This window comes from Citrus clementina, unplaced genomic scaffold (genome assembly GCF_000493195.1).
Source record: "Citrus clementina cultivar Clemenules unplaced genomic scaffold, Citrus_clementina_v1.0 scaffold_1, whole genome shotgun sequence".
Classification (NCBI taxonomy): Eukaryota; Viridiplantae; Streptophyta; class Magnoliopsida; order Sapindales; family Rutaceae; genus Citrus; species Citrus x clementina.
Genome location: NW_006263303.1, coordinates 16,094,893 through 16,115,008, shown reverse-complemented (window position 1 = coordinate 16,115,008; position 20,116 = coordinate 16,094,893). Strand labels below are relative to the sequence as shown.

At 35.9% G+C, this 20,116-nt stretch overlaps 2 protein-coding genes and 1 non-coding gene across 3 annotated transcripts; 2 read left to right on the top strand and 1 right to left on the bottom strand.

Moving 5' to 3' along the window:
• Positions 1 to 10,539: 10,539 nt before the first annotated feature.
• TRNAI-UAU lies at positions 10,540 to 10,613 on the top strand. The gene has a single exon. It is a non-coding gene; the product is annotated as a tRNA-Ile (tRNA).
• A 345-nt stretch (positions 10,614 to 10,958) lies between these two features.
• On the top strand, positions 10,959 to 12,640 carry LOC18053999 (protein IQ-DOMAIN 1). The gene is made up of 6 exons (XM_006451682.2): positions 10,959 to 10,983; positions 11,251 to 11,358; positions 11,439 to 11,615; positions 11,777 to 12,004; positions 12,146 to 12,259; positions 12,359 to 12,640. Exons 2-6 carry the CDS (start codon positions 11,284 to 11,286, stop codon positions 12,638 to 12,640), a joined length of 876 nt encoding a protein of 291 aa, XP_006451745.1. The 5' UTR covers positions 10,959 to 10,983; positions 11,251 to 11,283.
• A 1,900-nt stretch (positions 12,641 to 14,540) lies between these two features.
• Positions 14,541 to 17,287, bottom strand: LOC18053998 (transcription factor TCP4). Its single transcript, XM_006451681.2, has 2 exons — positions 14,910 to 17,287; positions 14,541 to 14,835 (listed from the first exon to the last, which is right to left on the bottom strand). Exon 1 carries the CDS (start codon positions 16,214 to 16,216, stop codon positions 14,936 to 14,938), a length of 1,281 nt encoding a protein of 426 aa, XP_006451744.1. The 5' UTR covers positions 16,217 to 17,287; the 3' UTR covers positions 14,541 to 14,835; positions 14,910 to 14,935.
• Between the last annotated feature and the right edge of the window lie 2,829 nt (positions 17,288 to 20,116).

Sequence of the window (20,116 nt, the reverse complement as noted above, 5' to 3'; positions counted from 1 at the left end):
AAAATCACCACTTTTGAAGATTTAGAAGAGGAAGATGTTGCAACAAACCAGATAGATTGGAATGAAGAAAAGCAATCTGATAGGCACAATAGGTTTACTAAGCATCTAAATCTTTCAGACAAGGAAGTAAAAACAACTTTACCATTTATTGAATCACCTCATAGTCTTAAATTAAAATTGTTACCTTCACATTTGAAATATGTTTATCTTGGTCAAAACAACACACTCCCTGTAATCATTTCCTCTACCTTAAATGCAGGTCAAGAACAGAATCCAGTAGATTTGCTTGGAAGATACAGAAGAGTAATTGGATGGACCATAGCAGACATCAAGGGGATAAGCCCATGAATATGCATGCATAAAATCCGGTTAGAAGATTGCCACAACAATTCGGTGGAGCATCAGAGAAGGTTAAACCTTATTATGAAAAAAGTGGTGAAAAAGGAAATCATCAAATGGTTGGATGCTGGAATCATATATCTAATATCAGACAGTTCGTGGGTGAGCCATGTTCAATGTGTTCCAAAGAAGGGAGGGATAACAGTGATAGCTAATGAGAGGGACGAACTTATTCCTAATGAGAGGGACGAACTTATTCCTACAAGGACAGTGACTGGATGGAGAGTATGTATGGATAACAGAAAGCTTAACAAAGCCACAAGGAAAGATCACTTCCCATTCTCATTCATAGATCATATGTTAGACAGACTTGTTGGAAAATAATATTATTGCTACCTAAATGGGTATTCAGGCTACAACCAGATTGCTATAGCTCCAGAGGACCAGGAGAAGACCATATTTACCTGTCCTTATGGAACATTTGCCTTCAGAAGAATGCCATTTGGGTTGTGCAATGCTCCAGCAACTTTTCAGAGATGCATGATGTCTATTTTTTTGGATATGGTAGAACAGACTTTAGAAGTTTTCATGGATGATTTCTCAATTTTTGGAGAGACATACAATGATTGTTTACACAACTTAGAAGAAGTTCTTAAAAGATGTGAGATGACTAACTTAGTACTCAATTGGGGAAAGTGTCATTTTATGGTGCAAGAATGAATAGTGTTGGGTCATAAGGTGTCTAAGAAAGGCGTTGAGGTAGATAAAGTCAAGATAGAGGTAATAGATAAACTGCCACCCCCCCCCCCACTTCAATAAAGGGTATTAGGAGTTTTTTGAGTCATGCTGGATTTTACAGAAGATTCATTAAGGATTTTTCCAAGGTAGCTAAACCATTATGCTCATTGCTGGAACATGACAAGCCCTTTCACTTTGACAAAGATTGTCTTCAAGCATTTAGAGAATTAAAGAAAGCTCTGATCACTGCACCAGTAGTTATATCTCCAGACTGGACTCTACCATTTGAACTGATGTGTGATGCTAGTGATCATTCTGTGGGAGCAGTATTAGGGCAAAGAAAGGATAAGGTTTTTCACTCCATATACTATGCAAGCAAAACTCTTACTCAAACTCAGATCAATTACATCACTACAGAGAAAGAGTTGTTAGCAGTAGTATTTACTTTTGACAAATTCAGAGCTTACTTGGTGGGTACTAAAGTGACTGTATACACAGACCATGCAGCCATCAAATACTTAATTTCAAATAAGGATGCCAAACCAAGATTAATCAGATAGATCTTATTGCTTCAAGAATTTGATCTGGAAATTAAAGATAGAAAATGGACTAAGAATCAAGTAGCAGACCACCTGTCACGGCTGGAAGCAGACACTAGTACATTGACAAGGAAGGACATCACTGAAACTTTTCTTGATGAACAACTGTTGGTAGTACAGCAAGCACAGATGTTACAGCAGTCAGGATCTCCATGGTATGCAGATTTTGCTAACTATTTAGTAAGTGGGATGCTACCACATGAGATGAAGTTTCAGGAGAAAAAAAAATTTTCTTCATGATGTCAGAAATTATCAGTAGGATGATCCACATTTATATAAGTTATGCTCAGATCAAGTAATACGAAGATGTGCTTCAGAAGGAGAAATCCCCCACATACTGGAGTCATGCCATGCTGCAGCATATGGAGGACATTTTGGTGGTCACAGAACAGCTGCTAAAGTTTTACAATCAGGTTATTACTAGCCTACTATTTTTAAAGATGCTTATAAATTTGTTAAATGTTATGACATGTGTCAAAGGACAGGGAACATAACTAAAAAACATAAAATGCCATTGACTAACATTCTGGAAGTGGAAGTTTTTTATGTCTAGGGAATAGATTTCATGGGACCTTTCCCACCATTCTTTGGGAACTTATATATCATTGTTGTTGTGGATTATGTCTCCAAGTGGGTAGAAACTGCAGCATTTCCTACCAATGATGCTAAAACAGTGGTGGCTTTTCTTCAAAAAAACATTTTCTCCAGGTTTGGCACTCCTAGAGCAATTATTAGTGATGAGGGTACTCATTTTTGCAACAAAGTCTTTGCTGCAGTTATGGTAAAATATGGAGTCAGACACAAGGTAGCAATAGCATATCACCTTCAATCCAATGGTCAGGCCGAAGTGTCCAATAGAGAAATTAAAAAGATCTTAGAAAAAGTGGTAAACCCAACAAGGAAGGATTGGTCGTCGCAATTACATGACTCCCTATGGGCATACAGAACAGCATACAAAACTCCACTAGGCATGTCTCCTTACCGAATTGTTTATGGAAAGGCTTGTCACTTGCCACTAGAGCTAGAGCATAAAGCACACTGGGCACTGAAGAAATTAAATTGGGATATTCATGCTGCACCAGAGCAAAGAAAGCTTCAACTTTGTGAGCTTGACGAATTAAGGCTATTTTCATATGAAAATGCGAGAATCTATAAAGAGAGGACAAAACACTGGCATGACAAGCATATTCAAAATAGGCAATTCAGCCCTGGTCAACTAGTGCTGCTCCACAATACAAGACTAAGATTATTTCTAAAAAAGCTAAAATCACGATGGTCTGGACCTTTTAGGCTGTTAAAATTTTATCCTCATGGAGCTATTGATCTTCTAGATGAACAAACAGGTCACGAATTTAAAGTTAATGGACACAGGGTTAAGCATTACATACACCCAGCGGTAGATTGTTCAAATGAGGTTTTACTCCTTAAAGAACCCAGCTATTGAGCAGTGAAAGAAGGTCAGGCTGAAGGACCTTAAATCAAGCGCTCAATGGGAGGCAGCCCATTGTAGAGAGAGCCACCTCAAACTAAGTTTGATCCTCTTTGGTTTTGTTGACGGCTCTCCCTCTCTTCCATTTTATTTAATTTTGTTCTTCAATTCAAGTTATTTAGTTTTATCTTTTCACATTATTGCATTCTTTACTTTTGCTATCATTTGATCTCTTTATTTTTAATTATTTTTAGAATTGGTTTTAGTTTTTGTGATAAGTATGAGTGGCATTTGATTTCCATTTTGACAAGTGGGGTTGTATGGTGACAGAGTGCAGAGGCAAGCCACGTGTCAGAGGGTATTGGAGTGGAGTATATGACCGTTGCTAGAGCAAGCAAATGGGTGCTACAGCAACCAATATTACCGTTACAGTAAATTAAAATTGGAGCCTCTCACTTACCGTTGGAGATAAATCATGACAGATGGCTGCATGGATTTGGATAGCAATTGAGAAAAAATCTCCAAAATTAATGCATTAATTTCGATGGCCTATGTTTTTGGGATATACTCATTATATTCAAAATATTCTCTTCCTAATTTATCTTTATTTACCGGATTTATCTTCATTTAAATTCAACTATAAAAGGGAATCACTGTGTGTAGTGACCTACGGCACTATTCCCCCTCTCTTTCGCAAGCACAACTCTAATAATTCTTACCTTCATCTTCTCTTTTTACTCTCAGGGACATTATCCTCACTTTGTTACTGCTATAGCCATGCCAAGGTATAAGAAAACAGCCAGCCGACTCAAAGATCCTTCACGCTTCCAAATTTACCACGCCGAAGAAAAATATGAAGAATTCATTGAGCCGCGAACGATTTTGGAAGAAAAAGGGTTTCAATTTCCAGAACAACTCACCGGAATTGTGCAAACAATACACAATGCTGCAGAAAAGCATGGATGGTTAGAGTTTTGCAACCACCCTCGAGATCCTGTGCTACCAGTAGTCAAGGAATTTTATGCCAATTTGGTAAGCCTTGATCAGCACACATTTTGGTAAGAAACACACTTGTTCCATTAGACTCCCGCGTTATAAATGCTTTTTATGATTTACCTGCGGAAATTAATTGTGAGTATGCCAAGTTGCTTGATAAATTGACCCAGAAAAAATGGAACACCATCTTCACAACTCTTACAATAGAAGGAGCATCATGGGCTAATGAGGAAGGGCGTGTAGTTAATAGGATAGATTTGAAACGTATTGCTAAGGTGTGGGTGAAATTTCTGAAATCTAGGCTTATGCCAACCACTCACACTACTACGGTTTCACAAGAAAGGTTGGTTTTGTTATATGTCATTGTTTGAGGGCTTCCCATAGATGTGGGTAGCATAATCGAAAAAAAAATCAGAGATTGTGCAGTAAAGACCCACAAAACTGCTGCCTTGCTATTTCTTTCACTCATCACCAGTATTTGTGTCGTATCCGGTGTTCGTCTTGACGCAAAAGATGAACATGTCAAGAATGATGGTGCCTTTACAGCACGTACCATTGAAGAGTTACTGGTGAGAGTGTTAGAACAACAACTGAACCAGCTGCTGTAACAGGAGCAAGACGAGCTATTGGTTTAGAACAAACAATCCAGGGGCTAAGCACCAATATAACTCAATGTGCTGAGGCTCAGTAGAGGGAAAACGATCAATTTTGGAGCTATCTACAACACCTGAACAACTAACTACACCAATTTGCTCTTTACATGAAAAGCACTCACCGGAACTTCCCTGATTCATTACTCCAGCAGTACAATTTTAACACCAATACCACAGGTGCTCCAGCAGAAGCCAATGAAGAAGCCACTACCACAGATGAACCAGAAGCAGAAGCTGCAACCGAACCACAAGTATAGGTAAAATCAGAAGATGCTGACCTATCTGATCAATCTGAGGAAGAAGGTGACAAGTCTGCGACTGACAGCTCACCCACAGAGGCAGATGACGACTTTGAAAAAGAACGTGAGGAACCCTCCATCCAGACCCATTCCAAAATCAGGAAAAGGCACATTATTCAAGAAGAGGAAGAAGAGGACCCTGAAGAAGAAACCGCTATTCCAGTCCTTGCAAGCAAGGCAAGGGCAAGGTAAAAATAGCAACACCTCCAGCCTTTGAAGATAAAATGGAGCAAGTCGACACAGAGTTGGCTGCTGCAGCAACCAGAGTTACGCCTACAACTGCAGAAGCCAAGCAACTACTTGATATCATTGCCGCCATCACAGCTGAGGGCCAGGCAGCTAATGCATCCACTCTAACTCCTCCACAGCAAACTCCTAGCCAATCTTTTCGTACCAATCCGCGATAATCCAGCAAAAGAAAGGGCAGTACGTCTAGAGGCATTGCTGCAGCAGCCTCGACATAAACAAAACAGACCATATCAATGGCAATCACGCAAGCTACCCCAGCCACAACTCCTCTCACCAGCCCCATGAAGAAAAAGACAAAGACGTTGTCAGCTACTTCCCCACAAGTTTCACCAAAGGATAAGCTGCGCAGTGCATCCAAGAAGTGCTGATGTCCGCTCGTCATATTGCAGCAATACCAGCCACAGGGAAGTATTCCCTCCTTGCTAGTCAATTTATTTCATGTTAAATAAAAAAAACTTTTCTTTCATTCTGTTTTTCCATTTGTGTGGTATTTTCTAAGGTATTCTATGTCCTTGTCAACTTGTGTGACTTTGTTATGTATACTTGTGAGGACACAGCAATTCTCAAGTTTGGGGGTGTTGTGTTTCTGAGTGCATGGGTTTATGTTTGTGTGTTGTATGAAGCTCTGTTATCTAATATTTGTATATGGATTTGAAAACCTAATGAAGATAAATTAAGTGTTATTCAGTATTTATAAGAATGCCAAGTAGAGATAGTTATAGATGGAGGTTGAAATTTTGTCCCGACACTTAGACTTTGGTTGAATTGTATGAGACTGCTAGAGCAGAGCCAAAAGAATAGAAAATATCTTAAGTTTGGGGGGGAAAGCAAGTTTGATCGACTGTGATATCTATGAAATAAACTCTGTTCTAATGGCTCAAGTTGCTGAGTAACCATATCTGAGTATGTACCCCATATGCAGAATTGTGTTCAAATGTAGCAAGAGTTATGAGCACTGCTGTAGCATTTAAAAAAAAAAAAGAAGAAGTCTTATGTCTAAGGCATTGAGTAGCCAGGTCTGTTCATGAGCCTCATGTTCAGCCTTGAGTAAAAGATATCTCTAGGTAAGATTATATTGCAAATATTGGTACAACAACCCTGACCTGGGCATGGTTTGAGTAATTAGGTGTCATCATTACAATTGATTAACATTCACATGAAAAATAAATGTTGCAGTGAGGAGGTTGAATACTCTCCAATTTTCAATCTTAAAATCATCACAGTTTGAGTATGTGAAAATTATGCTACCCCATATATGAATGAAATTTTGTTACTGCTGACTTACATGCAATCTCTTGGTAATGTTATAGCATCTCTGGAATTCAATCAAAGTAGCACACACACACTATGGACAGAAAGAAGCTTAAGTCTAGAACTGATTTACTATGGTCACTTTGCATGATTGGGATTGTGATCTGAAGGTGGAAGAATCCTTGCAAATTTAATAAAAGAGCTAAAGTTGTGTTGCATGATTGTTTGCGTAAAGTGTTAGTATGTTGTCATTACTTTAGGACAAGTAATGGTTTAAGTTTGGGGGTGTGATAACTCTATGAAATGAAAGTTATTACATCAATTCTAGACTTAAATCAAGATACTTAGAGAACAAATAAGGTGTTTTTATTACATTTTGGTTATATTTTGCAAAAACATTCATTTTAGTTGAGTTTTAATAAGTTTTGCTTGAATCAAAGTAATTTGTGCTCAAAACAGGTGCATAATTGCAGGTTTTCAAAAAGTCTTAATTCAGGAAGGGATGCTGAGACATTAGATTAGCAAGAGGAGGAAAGAAGATGGCTACAAAAGAAGTAAAGCACAATCGGGAACAGTGCAATGTTGTAGCTGTTGTTAGAGCAACCAGTGCTGTAGCAATCTGGGAGCAATGAGGGAGAAAACTTAGGCGCGGACCAACTGCAGAATCGCGATCTGCATGTTTCCTAATTTAACTCATGCACGCTCACGGACTTTTGTTTACCCTACTTTGTAGTATAAAAGGGGGGCGCGCACCACATAGAAAGGCGGCAAAGGGATTATCATTAATACATTAGAGAAAAGAGGAGAAGAAGATCGAAACAAAAGGAGACGGCTTTAGCAAAATTGAGACTTCCAGCAGAGTTATTTGGATTTGCTTTTTACTGTTCTTAACTTTTACTTTTCTTCTTTCTTTGATTGTTCGGATGTATCCCGTGAACAATAAATTTATGTTTATTTTTCTCATTCAGAATATGAACTAGATTTGCTTGTAGTTGAGTGACAAACAATCCAATGGGTTCTTGACTGTTCTTATGTATTGTTATGTCATTGTTGTAGCACTTTACTCTAGTAGTTATTATTAATATAACTGTTATTTCGGTTGACCACTCATTTAATAGTTCCAGTTAAGATAGAGCAGCAAAATGACATGTCTTAGTAGATATTATTAGAGTATTACTTGATCTTAAGTTAAGTTTCCTGGATTAAGTTATCTTGAATCCCATAAGGGCAATACTTGAAGTTAAGATTTGTGACACACTAGACATAGGTGATCACCTTGTAGGGTGAAGAGACTAAAAGGGTCATAAAGTCATATCATGAGTAGATTAGCAACTGGTCATTGCTAGTGTATTTAAGGGTATGAGAGTTCCAATATGGGATAGTTGAGGATGCAGATTAATTCTGCCCAGTGCTGCAGCACTTGCCGTAACAACCGGAGTTAACTTGATGAAAAACAGTCAGCGCATAAGGAGAGTTTGATCATTCAACTACCATAATCTTAATTGGATCTTAGACACATTTAATTTAGTTTATTTCATTACGGTATTGTTTTACTTTATTCTCTCACAATCATCAATTACAATATAACTCATTTTATGTTTGTTAACTTCGGACTTAAGTTGGTCTGCACTATTGTGATTGCTATAGCATTTCGAGTAACATCAATCCATGTGGAGACGATCTTGAATATTCATCACTTTATTACTTGTTGTGTATACTTGCACATTGGCATTAGTAGCAATTGATTATAAAATTTATCAACAACTATAAAATACACAAAATACTCAAATTATAACAAAACACACACAATCAGAGTTTAAAGGATTTAAATACATAAAAGTAGCAATGTTAATGAGACTTGGAGTGTAAGCAGACAATTTTACCTTTTATAAATATACATTCTCCAGCACTCAATATATATATATATACAACACTTTATTTAAATTCCTAGCAAGTTTGTATACAATATCAATTGGGCAAAAAATAAAAGCCCACCCTTAAAAAAATCCTTAATTTTTGTTCCTCTTCAACATCAAATTTTCTCTACATACAACTAAAACTACCCAAATGCCCTTTTAATTATTAGATAATTAGGCATATTTTACCAAACGAATTTCAAGAATATATAAACAATGTCAAAAAGTAATAGAAAACAACTTAAAAATAAAGGGCAGGAAAATAAAGATTGAAGAACATGTATAGTGATAAGAATCACATCGTGTTAGTGCATACATAATAAGAATCAAAACCATAATGTGATGCGGTGCATATGACAAGGATCAAGACCTTTATGACGTACACTTATGACAATAATCAAGGCTGTTATATCATACACAAATAGAAAGCATCAAGATGATTATGCATGATTTCGAAGATGAATCCCTCGTTTAGAATATCTAATTATTTTCCTTTTATGTTTTTGAAATTCTTATATAAAAAGGCCTTTGAGCCATCAAGAATTAATATGAGTGAACTTTATTAGTTCTTAACATCTATCATATATCAAAGTTAGACTCGTGTATGAGTAGGCTCGCACTATCTTTCCACGTGACAACGACCAAGTCAAAACGACTAGTCTATCCCACATCAGCTAAGAATATTTACTAGACTAACAATATAAGCATGAGACAATCCTCAACTCATGAGCTGACTTTTAGTGTAAGTTAGAATTATGAACTTCTATATAAATTGAAAAGAGAGAAGGAAGAAGGAGAGTAGGAATATGAGCCATATTTAATAGTTCACCAATCCTGCCTATGTCCACACCTTAAGTATCCTGCTTGAACACCAATGGTTATTTTGATACAAGAAATTAGCTCAAAACTTAATAATAACAATAACAAAGAAACTATCGAGTTTTAGGGAGAATGAGAGAAATGAAAGTAGAGTTTTCTCAAACTCAAGGCCAAGGGATATGTTTAAGCTTAATATAAGGAGGTATTTACTAGTAAGGAAGGATATGACCATTGTAGATTACCAAAAATATGATATAGGTATATACCAAACTAAAGTGTACTAAAAATTGTGATTTTGGTCAATTATAATCAACTAGATGAAGGGCTTGGTCAACTAGAGTTCTTTCTTTAGGCTTTTATATATGGATTAGAGTTGTTTTCATTTAAGTTGAAGCAACTATTTTTGTCATTCTGATTTGAGCATGGTCTTGTTGCATACTTATGGTTTGTGTTAAGATTTTGCTTGGTATTTCCATTTCAAATAGAGTTTTTCTAATTTATAAAATGCACAAAACTCTATCTAGAATGACAACCCTCACTCTTTCAATATTCTATCACCCCATATCTCCTATTTTGGGTCTAAAGAGACTCTGTTTTACCGAATTAATTAGCGAGGTGTTTGAAGATATTTATCATTTTTTTTAAGTGTAACCTTCGTAATTTATTCTTCCCTGTGTGTCTCTTTTTTTTTTTAATACTATAATACAATTGATATTATATCAGATATTTACAATTGATATTACATTAGATAACTATTGATATTTACAATCAAACAACTACAGTCTTCTATTAGTTTACATTAAATCTTAAAGAGCACTACTTAGATTTTCTATCCTTACTAATATTTAAAGAATGCCTACTGCACTCACATTTCGTAAAGGAGAAAGACTGCAAATTTTCTCCACTCAATCATTCTTTAATTGAGGGAGAAATTGAGTTCTCATATTTCAATAGATGTGAGAGCAGCAGTTCACTTACCTATTTGTCCTAAAATCCTTTATGGTAATATTGTTTAACATGAAATATGTATCGTGTGTGTATATATATATATACACACAATTCCGGTGAATATAGAATTATGACATCATTAAAAATTCTTCTGCATTTTCTTCTCACTTTTACGAATATTTTGATATCTCTCTCCCCTCCGAGCGGTATAGATGATTAATCCTTCGAAGGGTCCAACATAGATTCGAAGATATTATAGTTATCAATATCTGTGGTACAAACAAGAAACAATCCTTCGTGCACGGTCCCGTAGCTCAGTTGGTTAGAGCGTTGGTCTTATGAGCCGAAGGTCGCGGGTTCGAACCCCGCCGGGACCAGGACCATGTTTACATTGAAGGTATACGCTGTTTTGCATATTCTGATGGAAACGACACCCATTAATTTGTTTAAAACTATCACATACTTTAATTATTTTTATTCATTTTCTAGTGATGATGACAGTTGATCGTCCAAAAGATTAAACAACAGCTTCAGTTTAGTTGAAAAGTCAGTTTGATCTTGCATATGGTGAAATGAAGCCATAATTACCCCATTACAAGCATATCACACACTCACTCTGTGACTTTTCTTGCAATCTACGACAATTTCTTATTACTACCACAAACACTTGCCCATCATTCATGCAATCTACAATCATTTTTCCCCAAACACTTGCCACTGCCGAGAACATGTGCATCTTCTTTTCTTGTATGTTCATTTCTTTCAATTTTTTACTTGTCATCAGATCAAATATTCAAAGTATAGTGCTTATCTTGTATGAATGATTTGTTGAATTGGTATATGGTAATGTGCATTTTCTTTAGCAACATTGCTAGTTTCTATTCAACAATTGATGCATGGTGCAACTGATTCGAGACGCCTTTGCATTTAGTTCTTGTTTTTGCCTTTTGTTGATGCCACCTTTTTTCTTAATTCTTAGCTTACATCTAAAACGCAATCTAAATAATGTATCAGGTTTGTTCTAGTCTCTTCAGCAACTCAGTATAAATGGGTTCAGGGCACTGGTTTAGATCAATAATTTGCCTAAAAAAGGGGAAACAAGACAGATCCAAACAAGGAAAGGTAGATCTTCTGTATGTTTTTATTAATTCTGCACAGCTGGGAGTTCAATTATCATTTGATCTGGATGGAAACTGAAACAGGTGCAGTCAGCTACTGAAAAATCAAATGACTCCAATGAGTCTCCCAGCGAATCAAGTGGGAATGCCAATGCCAATACCAATGGTGGTTCAGATCCACATATTAACCCTGGTTTTCTCAGAATTTCAGTCGAAGAAAGAGCCGCCACTCGGATTCAGAAAGCTTTCCGGGCTTACAGAGTACGTTCTGTCAAATTTTGGCATTTACGGGGCAGCATTCCAGAAAATATTCGGCACTCTATCTTCTTAATAATTAGTAACAATGTGAAGACACCAAAAGTAGTCTTTTGATCTTTTGGGTTATAGATTATGTTACCGTCTTTTGTTTCTGATTTTTGCAGGCAAGAAAATCAATCCGGCGTCTTAGGGGGACGGGGAGATTTAACATCTTGATTCAAGACCACTCTGTTCAGAAGCAAACATCAAGTGCAATTAACAATATACATTCATGGTGCAATATCCAGACACAAATTAGAAACCGCAGACTTTGCATGGTCACTGAAGGTCGGATTAAGCACAAGAAACTGGAAAATCAGTTGAAACTAGAGGCCAAGCTTCATGATTTGGAGGTACTAACTAAATACTAATGCCTGTTAAAACTTGTAAACCAACCCCATTCATAGTTTCATCAATTACTCATCTATCGATCAAATGAGTTAGTTACACTAGAAGAATCTAATGCCCTTGGCTGTATTAACTTTTCCCAATAGGTTGAATGGCACAATGGTTCCGAAACTATGGAGGAAATTCTTTCGAGAATACAGCAGAGAGAAGAAGCAGCAATTAAGCGTGAACGAGCCATGGCATATGCATTCTCTCACCAGGTTTACCTGCTATTAATATCATTACCATCTTAATATCAAAATCTAGATCTAATACTTGTGTTTGTGTTAAGATTTATGCATCTGTAAAAATGTTTGCAGTGGAGGGCAAACTCGAGCCAGTATCTAGGACAGGCTTATTACAGTATTTGCAAGGACAACTGGGGCTGGAGCTGGATGGAACGATGGATTGCTGCTCGGCCTTGGGAGGTTAGAGTTAATGCGAAGCCAACCAAGAAAATTAAAGGCAAGCAAGTGAGCAATGCTGATAAATTTGCAAACCAGCTTGAGTTAAAAGTCTCAGTTTCAGCTACACCAAATGGTAATAAAACTACAAAAGCGAAAAAATCACCCCCACATAGCATCAACTTGGCAGTTGAGTGACATGAATTTTTTATAGGCTACATTCTGTACTTGTTGTTGTGATTTTGGTCTGTTGAGTTGGTGTGAACATGATATGAAGTGTGTAAAATAAGAGAAAACACACACATATGTATGTATGTATGAGAATGGATGTGTAATTTTTTATTGCCTTTGAAAACAAGGTTGTCATTTATGGATTGTTGTGCATGTCGTGAAGCCGATGAGGGAAAATGCTGAATCTCAATGATTTTGATTTTTTAATCAGGACAAAGTTGGCTGTACTTTCAACAAGGAGAATCCAAATAATAAAATGGGAATACATATACAATGGGTGACTCTAGGTCTATCGGAGCTATAAAGCAATTGAAATTTTATATATAGAAAAACTTATTCTGTGTCTACACTTGATTGAACAACATTCAACAAGGTTATCATATATAATTCTTCATGGTCTCTGCAATATTTTTCCTTTTTTTACTTTATGCAGAAAAGAGCATATTATCATAGCCAAAGGTCAATATTTTATGCTTTGCTCTCGCTGAAGATGCAATAAATATGGTGAGCAACTAACATGGGCCCTGTTGTTGCCAAAAAGTACTGGTTATTGCTCAATTTCCTCAGTTAATGAGCATTCATTTATTAAAAAAAAAAGAGAGAAATCTCCTGCATAGTTTATGTAATCAGCAAGGCCATTGGAGTAACACCCATCAACCAACCATTAAGAAGTATCAACAACCATAAAGCAAACGTCACTATCTGCAGTGTTTAAGCTATGATTTTTTTTTTCTCTCTATATCCTTTTTCTTTTTTTTTTTTCTCCTACAAAAATAAAAGTTTCCAGCTAGACATTGATAGATTTTTATTATGCACTGAGATTTACAGGGTAGGGGGACCATTTTACAGATGGCTAAAGTATCAAATTTTGGTGGTATCCATCTGTGTATTCTTTCTATTATTGAACTTGTTGTGCTCATCCCATTCCTCTTTCATGGTTCCTTCAGCGGATGTACTCTAGGCAGCCCCACTTGGCATTACCTTCTAAATTTATCTAACTTGCTCATTGATTACGAGACCATGACCTAAGATTCCTCAGCAACCTGATATACTAAACTAAATTATAGGACATGCAAATGAAGTATATAATGTGTTGTCTTTGCATCACAATTCTAAAAGCCTTGTACTTGAAATAGGACTAAACTTCTACTATTAGGCCCTATAAAACAATTCGGATTCTACAAAATTTGGTAGCTGGGCTTCTACCGAGATTGATATTATGTTACTGAAATTAACCGCTTGAAATTTTGATTGAAAGCATACCCAACATTCAACTTGGACAAATAAGGTAGATGCTAAAATTGCAGCAAGCAATAAATAGGCATATGATACAAGCAATCACATGACATGTAAAGCCTAATCCACTCCTTCAACTCTAACCTCTACTGTTCATAGAAAATGACTTCTCGGTTAATGCTCCCAAAACCAGAGGCATGATGGAGATGTTAAAGACCACTATTCTTTCAATTCTTTTTGCAGGTTTAAAGAAGCTGTTGGGGCATGAGAGTGTTCAATTAGAAAGCAGTAAAGCAACAAAAACAATCACAAACAAAAACTCTCTCTTTCACCCAGTAAGAAATGGACCATTTCTAAACAAAGAAAAGGAACCTAATCTGCTTCTATCAATTTGTAACCGTTACCGTAGAAAATAAATAACATAAGATTTGAGTCAAGTGAGAATACCGTGAAATTTTCTATATTAGTTGATTAGTAGCAACTATATTCATGAGAATTTTGCAACGGTGCCATACTCCTCGGATTGGGTTTGCTCTGATTGGGCAAAATATCAACTATCAAATCAACCCTAAAACAAACCAGAGTTTGCTTCTTAATTGTAAAATAGCAATAGCAGAAGAATATAAAATTACAAAGACAAACATCAATGATATTCAAAAGTCTGTTAACTTGAACACATAACAAAACCAACAGAAAATAAACAAAGTTGAGCTTCAAGAGCTCACTTCAAATCATGATGCAAACATAAACTTGATAGAAGTTAAAACAAACCAAGGATTGAAAAACTTGAAATCCATCCAGAATTTTTCTTCTTCCCACGGTTTTAGGCCATTGAATTTAAAATGCTCCAAATCTCCTCTCTTCACTTGCTCTTGATTGAGTTCCATCAAATCAGCTCCCATGTGACACAAAACAATCAACAAGTCCTGAAAGATGATTAAAATTAATGCACGAACAGAAAAAGTGAACAAATTTAACAAGTTGGCATTGAAAGTAGGACCTGTTAGAGAGGAAAACGATCTGATTTCAATGGCGAGAATCAGAGGAAGCAGAGGATGGCCTATTGTGAATGCCATGGTCATGTTCCTCATCTTCGCCTTGGATTCGTGCTGGAATGCGAAATCCAGAGAATTCACCAACAGGAGAGGCGAATCCAATGCCGGATATCACAGATTGATGGACTGCTGGCTGTTGTAGAATTTGATGATGGTGAAGGTGATGATGATGCTGTTGTCGATGGTCATTGGTAAGACCAATTGGTTGGTCTATCCAAGCACGAACCGAAGGCGTGTTACTGGACTGAAGGGGTCCCCTCTGTGAATGAAACAACTGGTTTTGGCCGAACAACGGCTGCACTGGCGGCGGCTGCTGCGAATTAAACACAAATCCACCACCACTTGCATTACCAGCTGAATCATCTGCAGCACCACCACCGCTATTCCAAGCCACCATTCTCTGGAATCTTGACATTTCTGCTGACTCAGACCAAGCTGAAGCAGCAGCAGAAGCTGTATCATAGCCACCAAGTGGTGTGGTTCCAGAGAACAAGACTTGAACTTGCTCATTCTGCTGCTGATGCTGATGAGAATGAGAATGAGCATGATGATGTGGGTGAGGTTGTTGGCGGTGCTGTAAAAGAATGCTATTTGGCTCCTGAAAGGACTGGAGAGAAAGCCTCAGATCTTGGCTGTGACTTGTAGTAGTTCTTGAAAGCAAATCCGGTGAGTAGTTTTGAAACTGAATTGATGAGGCTGTTGTATCAGTTGAAGCACCCATTGGAAAGAATGACTTGATTGTATCAGCAATAGAATCAGAGTCTAAAGCTGGCGGAAGAAAGCTTGAGCTTTGATTTTGATTCGGGGTTTCAACCATCGGAAGATTCTGAACATCATTTGAACTACCAGGATACTGAAAGTTTCTCTCTTCATTTGCTTCACTCTGCTGATGATGAGCATTCCTTGATTTTGCTGTAGAAGCTCTAGTATTGGTAACAGTTCCCGGGTTCCAAGGAGGCAACTCGGCGAGCTCATCAATGGCAGCTTTGGCTTTCTTGATGAGCCAATCTACTGCTTTACTGGGGCGGTCGTAGCCAAGGCGGTCTTGAACATCATAGAACTGAATGGCTGTGTGAGCTGAGAGGCGAACACGGCGGTCTCTTGGGCCTTTTGCAGTGCAAACTTTGCTGTGGCGATCTTTTCTCCCAGTTGAACGAACAATGTGACCTCCTTGGACCTCAACGATCTCCCCTCCAGTGTTTCTTATCCCCAGTCTTGACGATGTTATTGCGTGATTGTGAGATTCCCCCATTTTTCTTGCATATTGGATTGAAGAACAAGATGATGAAGTTGAAGAAGGAAAATAAGAGCGTTTCTTGTGTGGTTGTTGTTGATGAAGAAGTTGTGATTCTAAGCCTAATCTTGAATTGATGAAATGTTGGTCTCGTGGAAGATTATTGTAATTTTCTTCTGCTTCTTCTTCTTCTACATGTCTTCGATACTGATGATGTTCTTCTTCTTGATGGTGGTGATGATGATGATGATGCTGATGATTCCTTTGAGGATCCAGAGTCAGGCTGTAGTGATTTTTCTGTTCCAGCTTTTAATGAAAAGCACTTTTGCTGCTGCTTAATGGTGGGTAGTTGTTGTTCTTGATAGTTCTTTACTACTAATCTCCTCTTGTTGCTTGTGCAGCTGCCACCACACTGAAAACTGCTTCTTCTGCTTCTGTTTCTGTTTCTTCTGATGATGCTGCTTCTCCCAAAAGGCCCTGCCATTCAATATTTCCACTTCCATCACCCCAACAACAACACCGTGAAAAGGGGAAAAAATCAAAAAAAACACAAAAACAAAAACAAAAAACAAAAAACAAAAAAGACCTCCCCTAAAAAACTGAAAACCATGACAGAAACCCAAGAAGGCTAGCTGAAACAAGCTCAATTTTTAGCCTAACCCATCTCTTTCCCTTCTCACTGAGTCTCTACACTCAGGTTTTGGTAATTGAGCCTCTTTATGTACTGTACAGTGACCAAAATAGTGATATTGTGCTGACAGTAAATTCTAAATACCAACTTGACCAAAGATGAACAAAGAACAACTAGAAAAGAAAACAACCAATTTCAAGAAGAGTCTTCTCGGGAAATTTTCTGAATAATTCTCATTTTTTTCCCCTTTCTTTCTTTATAGATGGATAAGAGAAAACAAAATGAAAGAGACACAATCACAAAAGTCTAGTTAGAGAGGTGGTGGTGTAACAGTAAATGTAAAGATGTGAAGGTCTATAGGGAAGAGGAATTCTTTCTTTAGCCTATAAGAGGCCTTGATGATGCAACTGTTTTAAGTGTTGCAGTGTTTGGTCAGAAAAGAGATTAAAGTACCTGTGATCTCATCACTGCCTCTTCTGCTATTCTTGTACTACTCACCCCCTTACAATATTAATTAAAAAAAAATACAAAAGGAATAAAAATTTCAACCCAACCCAATTATCTACCCTTTTATTTTCATTGATTATATGTTAATTTCATTAATTTAAAATTGCAACAAGGCTCTCTATACTCAATTATTAGATACACTTAAAATGACGTGATGGTAAGGGTCTTATTGCAATTTGCGTATAATGATAAATTTATTTATTTATATATGTCATCTTTATTAGATGAAAATCATTTCCCGTCTAAAAATGAACACGTGTTCTTAATATAATATATATTATAATATAAATAATGTCACTTATTAAATTATTTATTTTAAAATATTAATAAAGTAGACAGAGTTTAAATATAATTTTTGATGTTTTCATTTTCCTCCAAAAATCAAATTACTAGTCAAATAAAAAGATTAAAAATTAATTAGCGACGGAACATTTCTTGCCTTATATATTTGTCATTATTGTTAATGTAATTTTGGTGTCTTTAGAATTTTACTACTAGTTAGGACTTAAAAATGTTGGAAGAACCCCTCGGTTACACAGTTGAAGAAATAGTCACTAGATGCTTTTGATAGATAGATAGAGATAGATCCTTTATATGCCACCATCACACCTTTTGACAATGACCCCATTTGCAGCTTTTTTCTCATTTTTTTCTTTTTTTTAATTTTATTTTGCGTTCCTAGTTTTTCTCTCTCTCTCTCTCTCTCTCTCTCTCTCTGTGCCTTTTTTTTTATTGCTTCACTTAAAATAAACATCTTCTTTCCCTCAATTTCCTTCTTCCAACTCACCTTTTTCTTGTTTGTTGGATTACTGAACATGGCATCTACTAGACCTCTCTTTTTTCCACTTTCTGATTTTTTGCTCTTTGGAACATTACAATCTAGATGGGGTTTTCGGTATGTAATAAAATCATCAAGGACAAAATCATAAATGAGAATAATCAACAATTTTAAAAATACTTGTGCACCCCTATACATATAATTTTTTTTAACAGATTCAAATTATGCTGTTCAACATGCCTCAAAACTCTGGTGAATTATGACACACCTCCCCCATTTTATCAAAACTTTAGCTAAAGAGCAAAATTTTATGAAAAGGTCGAGGCATCCCCTAGTTTTAATTAACATTTTGTTGCGTTTGATAGAATTTGATGAACTAGCAAAGAATATGACAAAGACTAAAACACTTCCTTTAAAAAGTCCTAACCATATGTAAGCAAAGTTTACTTCATTATTTGGATCATTACCCAAGTATACACTTGCACATTTCACCTTCGTTTATGATCAAAGAGTCAAGTTTTTTATTAGACAAAAGAGGCTCGTAGGAGCTTGATTAAGTGATTTTAAAGTAAATTTACTTAGTCGGCACCCACTTGAGAGAAGTAAGGATTGAAAAATCAATTTGATATCTCACCACTGCCCTTTTGAAAAAAAAAATTGTCATATGAACAAACAATTTAAGATCATGAAATAATGGGGCCAAACAGAACCACAAAATGGACTCTTTTTTTTTTTTTTTCAATGAGCAATGGTAAAAAAGAAACAAGCAAACATACTTCATAACATCTAAGCACAATCATATAATTAATAACTTCAATTATTTTCAATTTAAGCACATGTGATGATAAATTAAAGCCAATATGACATGCTAACAAGTTTGAATTTATGTAAAATGTCATATTATATGTTTTTATCATACCTTTTTACCTTAATGCGTGAGTTATGGAAGTATTGAGGATACTAATATTACTACTTGTACTTAGAGGGAATACTTCATAAAAAATAAAAAATAAATCACTCTTATTCAAACATTCAATTCTTATTGAGAATGTGATTAATTTATTAAAAAAAATGAAAGGGTAGTTTAACTTAATATTTACACATTTCTTAATATGAAAATTTTTATTTTTTAAATTATTTTCATTCTAAGTCATCAAAATGCTTTTGATTCTATCAAACAATACAAACCGTGAGTTAACACTAGAATAAAAGAGGGATATGATATAGCATGCATGTTGAGTCCCAATAGGTTACCATCTTAATGATGCTCTTACTTAATTAAACACACTTAATTATAGAATTTTATTAAAATTCAATGCATTAGTACTGACATGATCAGCTTATTTATTTAATCTTATTTTTTAAGAGAAATTTTAGCAAATTTTGAGGGAGGTATATGATAATTCTCTAAAACTCCCGCAGTTTGATTTACGTGGGCACATTCTTGTCAATCTTATCGTGACGTTATCACTTTTGGTATGAAATATCATTTTTGGTAGTACATAGCTTTTTATTTACTGTATACCATTAAGTCAAGAATAAGAAAAGGTTTTGATGCTCTCTCTCGTAGTCTTGTTACTTTCCACGATGAGAAGTTCAGGATTAATTTTTTTGTTGACTATTAAAAAAAAAGTTCTTCATTTACTAATTCAGAAAATGAAAAGAAAAAATCATTTTGAAAAAGCAAAACCCATTTCCAAAAACTAATGAGAACTAAAAAATGAGTGATATTAGAATGACACCTCCTATTGTCATTTTTATTATCACTTCTTGTTTTTTATTTTATACAAAATATGGGTGACAAAAATGGCAGCAAGAGTGATCTTTCTCTTGCCCTTTGTTGACATTGTCTCCAATATCAATTTCCTTTAATAATTAATGTGCAAGTTCTTTTGTCAAAATTGTATATGTTTACCAACCAAATTTTTAACACAAGAAAGCTAAAATACATATTTTACTTGATACAATTTTTTTATATTCAAAATCCACTGTAATAATGAGA

Bases quoted from the DNA above. Each gene is read 5' to 3' on its own strand.
- LOC18053999 (XM_006451682.2), top strand. From the start codon at position 11,284: ATGGGTTCAGGGCACTGGTTTAGATCAATAATTTGCCTAAAAAAGGGG. The intron at 11,616-11,776 runs GTACGTTCTGTC...TGATTTTTGCAG, and splicing joins AAGCTTTCCGGGCTTACAGA to GCAAGAAAATCAATCCGGCG. The intron at 12,005-12,145 runs GTACTAACTAAA...TTTTCCCAATAG, and splicing joins CCAAGCTTCATGATTTGGAG to GTTGAATGGCACAATGGTTC.
- LOC18053998 (XM_006451681.2), bottom strand. From the start codon at position 16,216: ATGGGGGAATCTCACAATCACGCAATAACATCGTCAAGACTGGGGATA.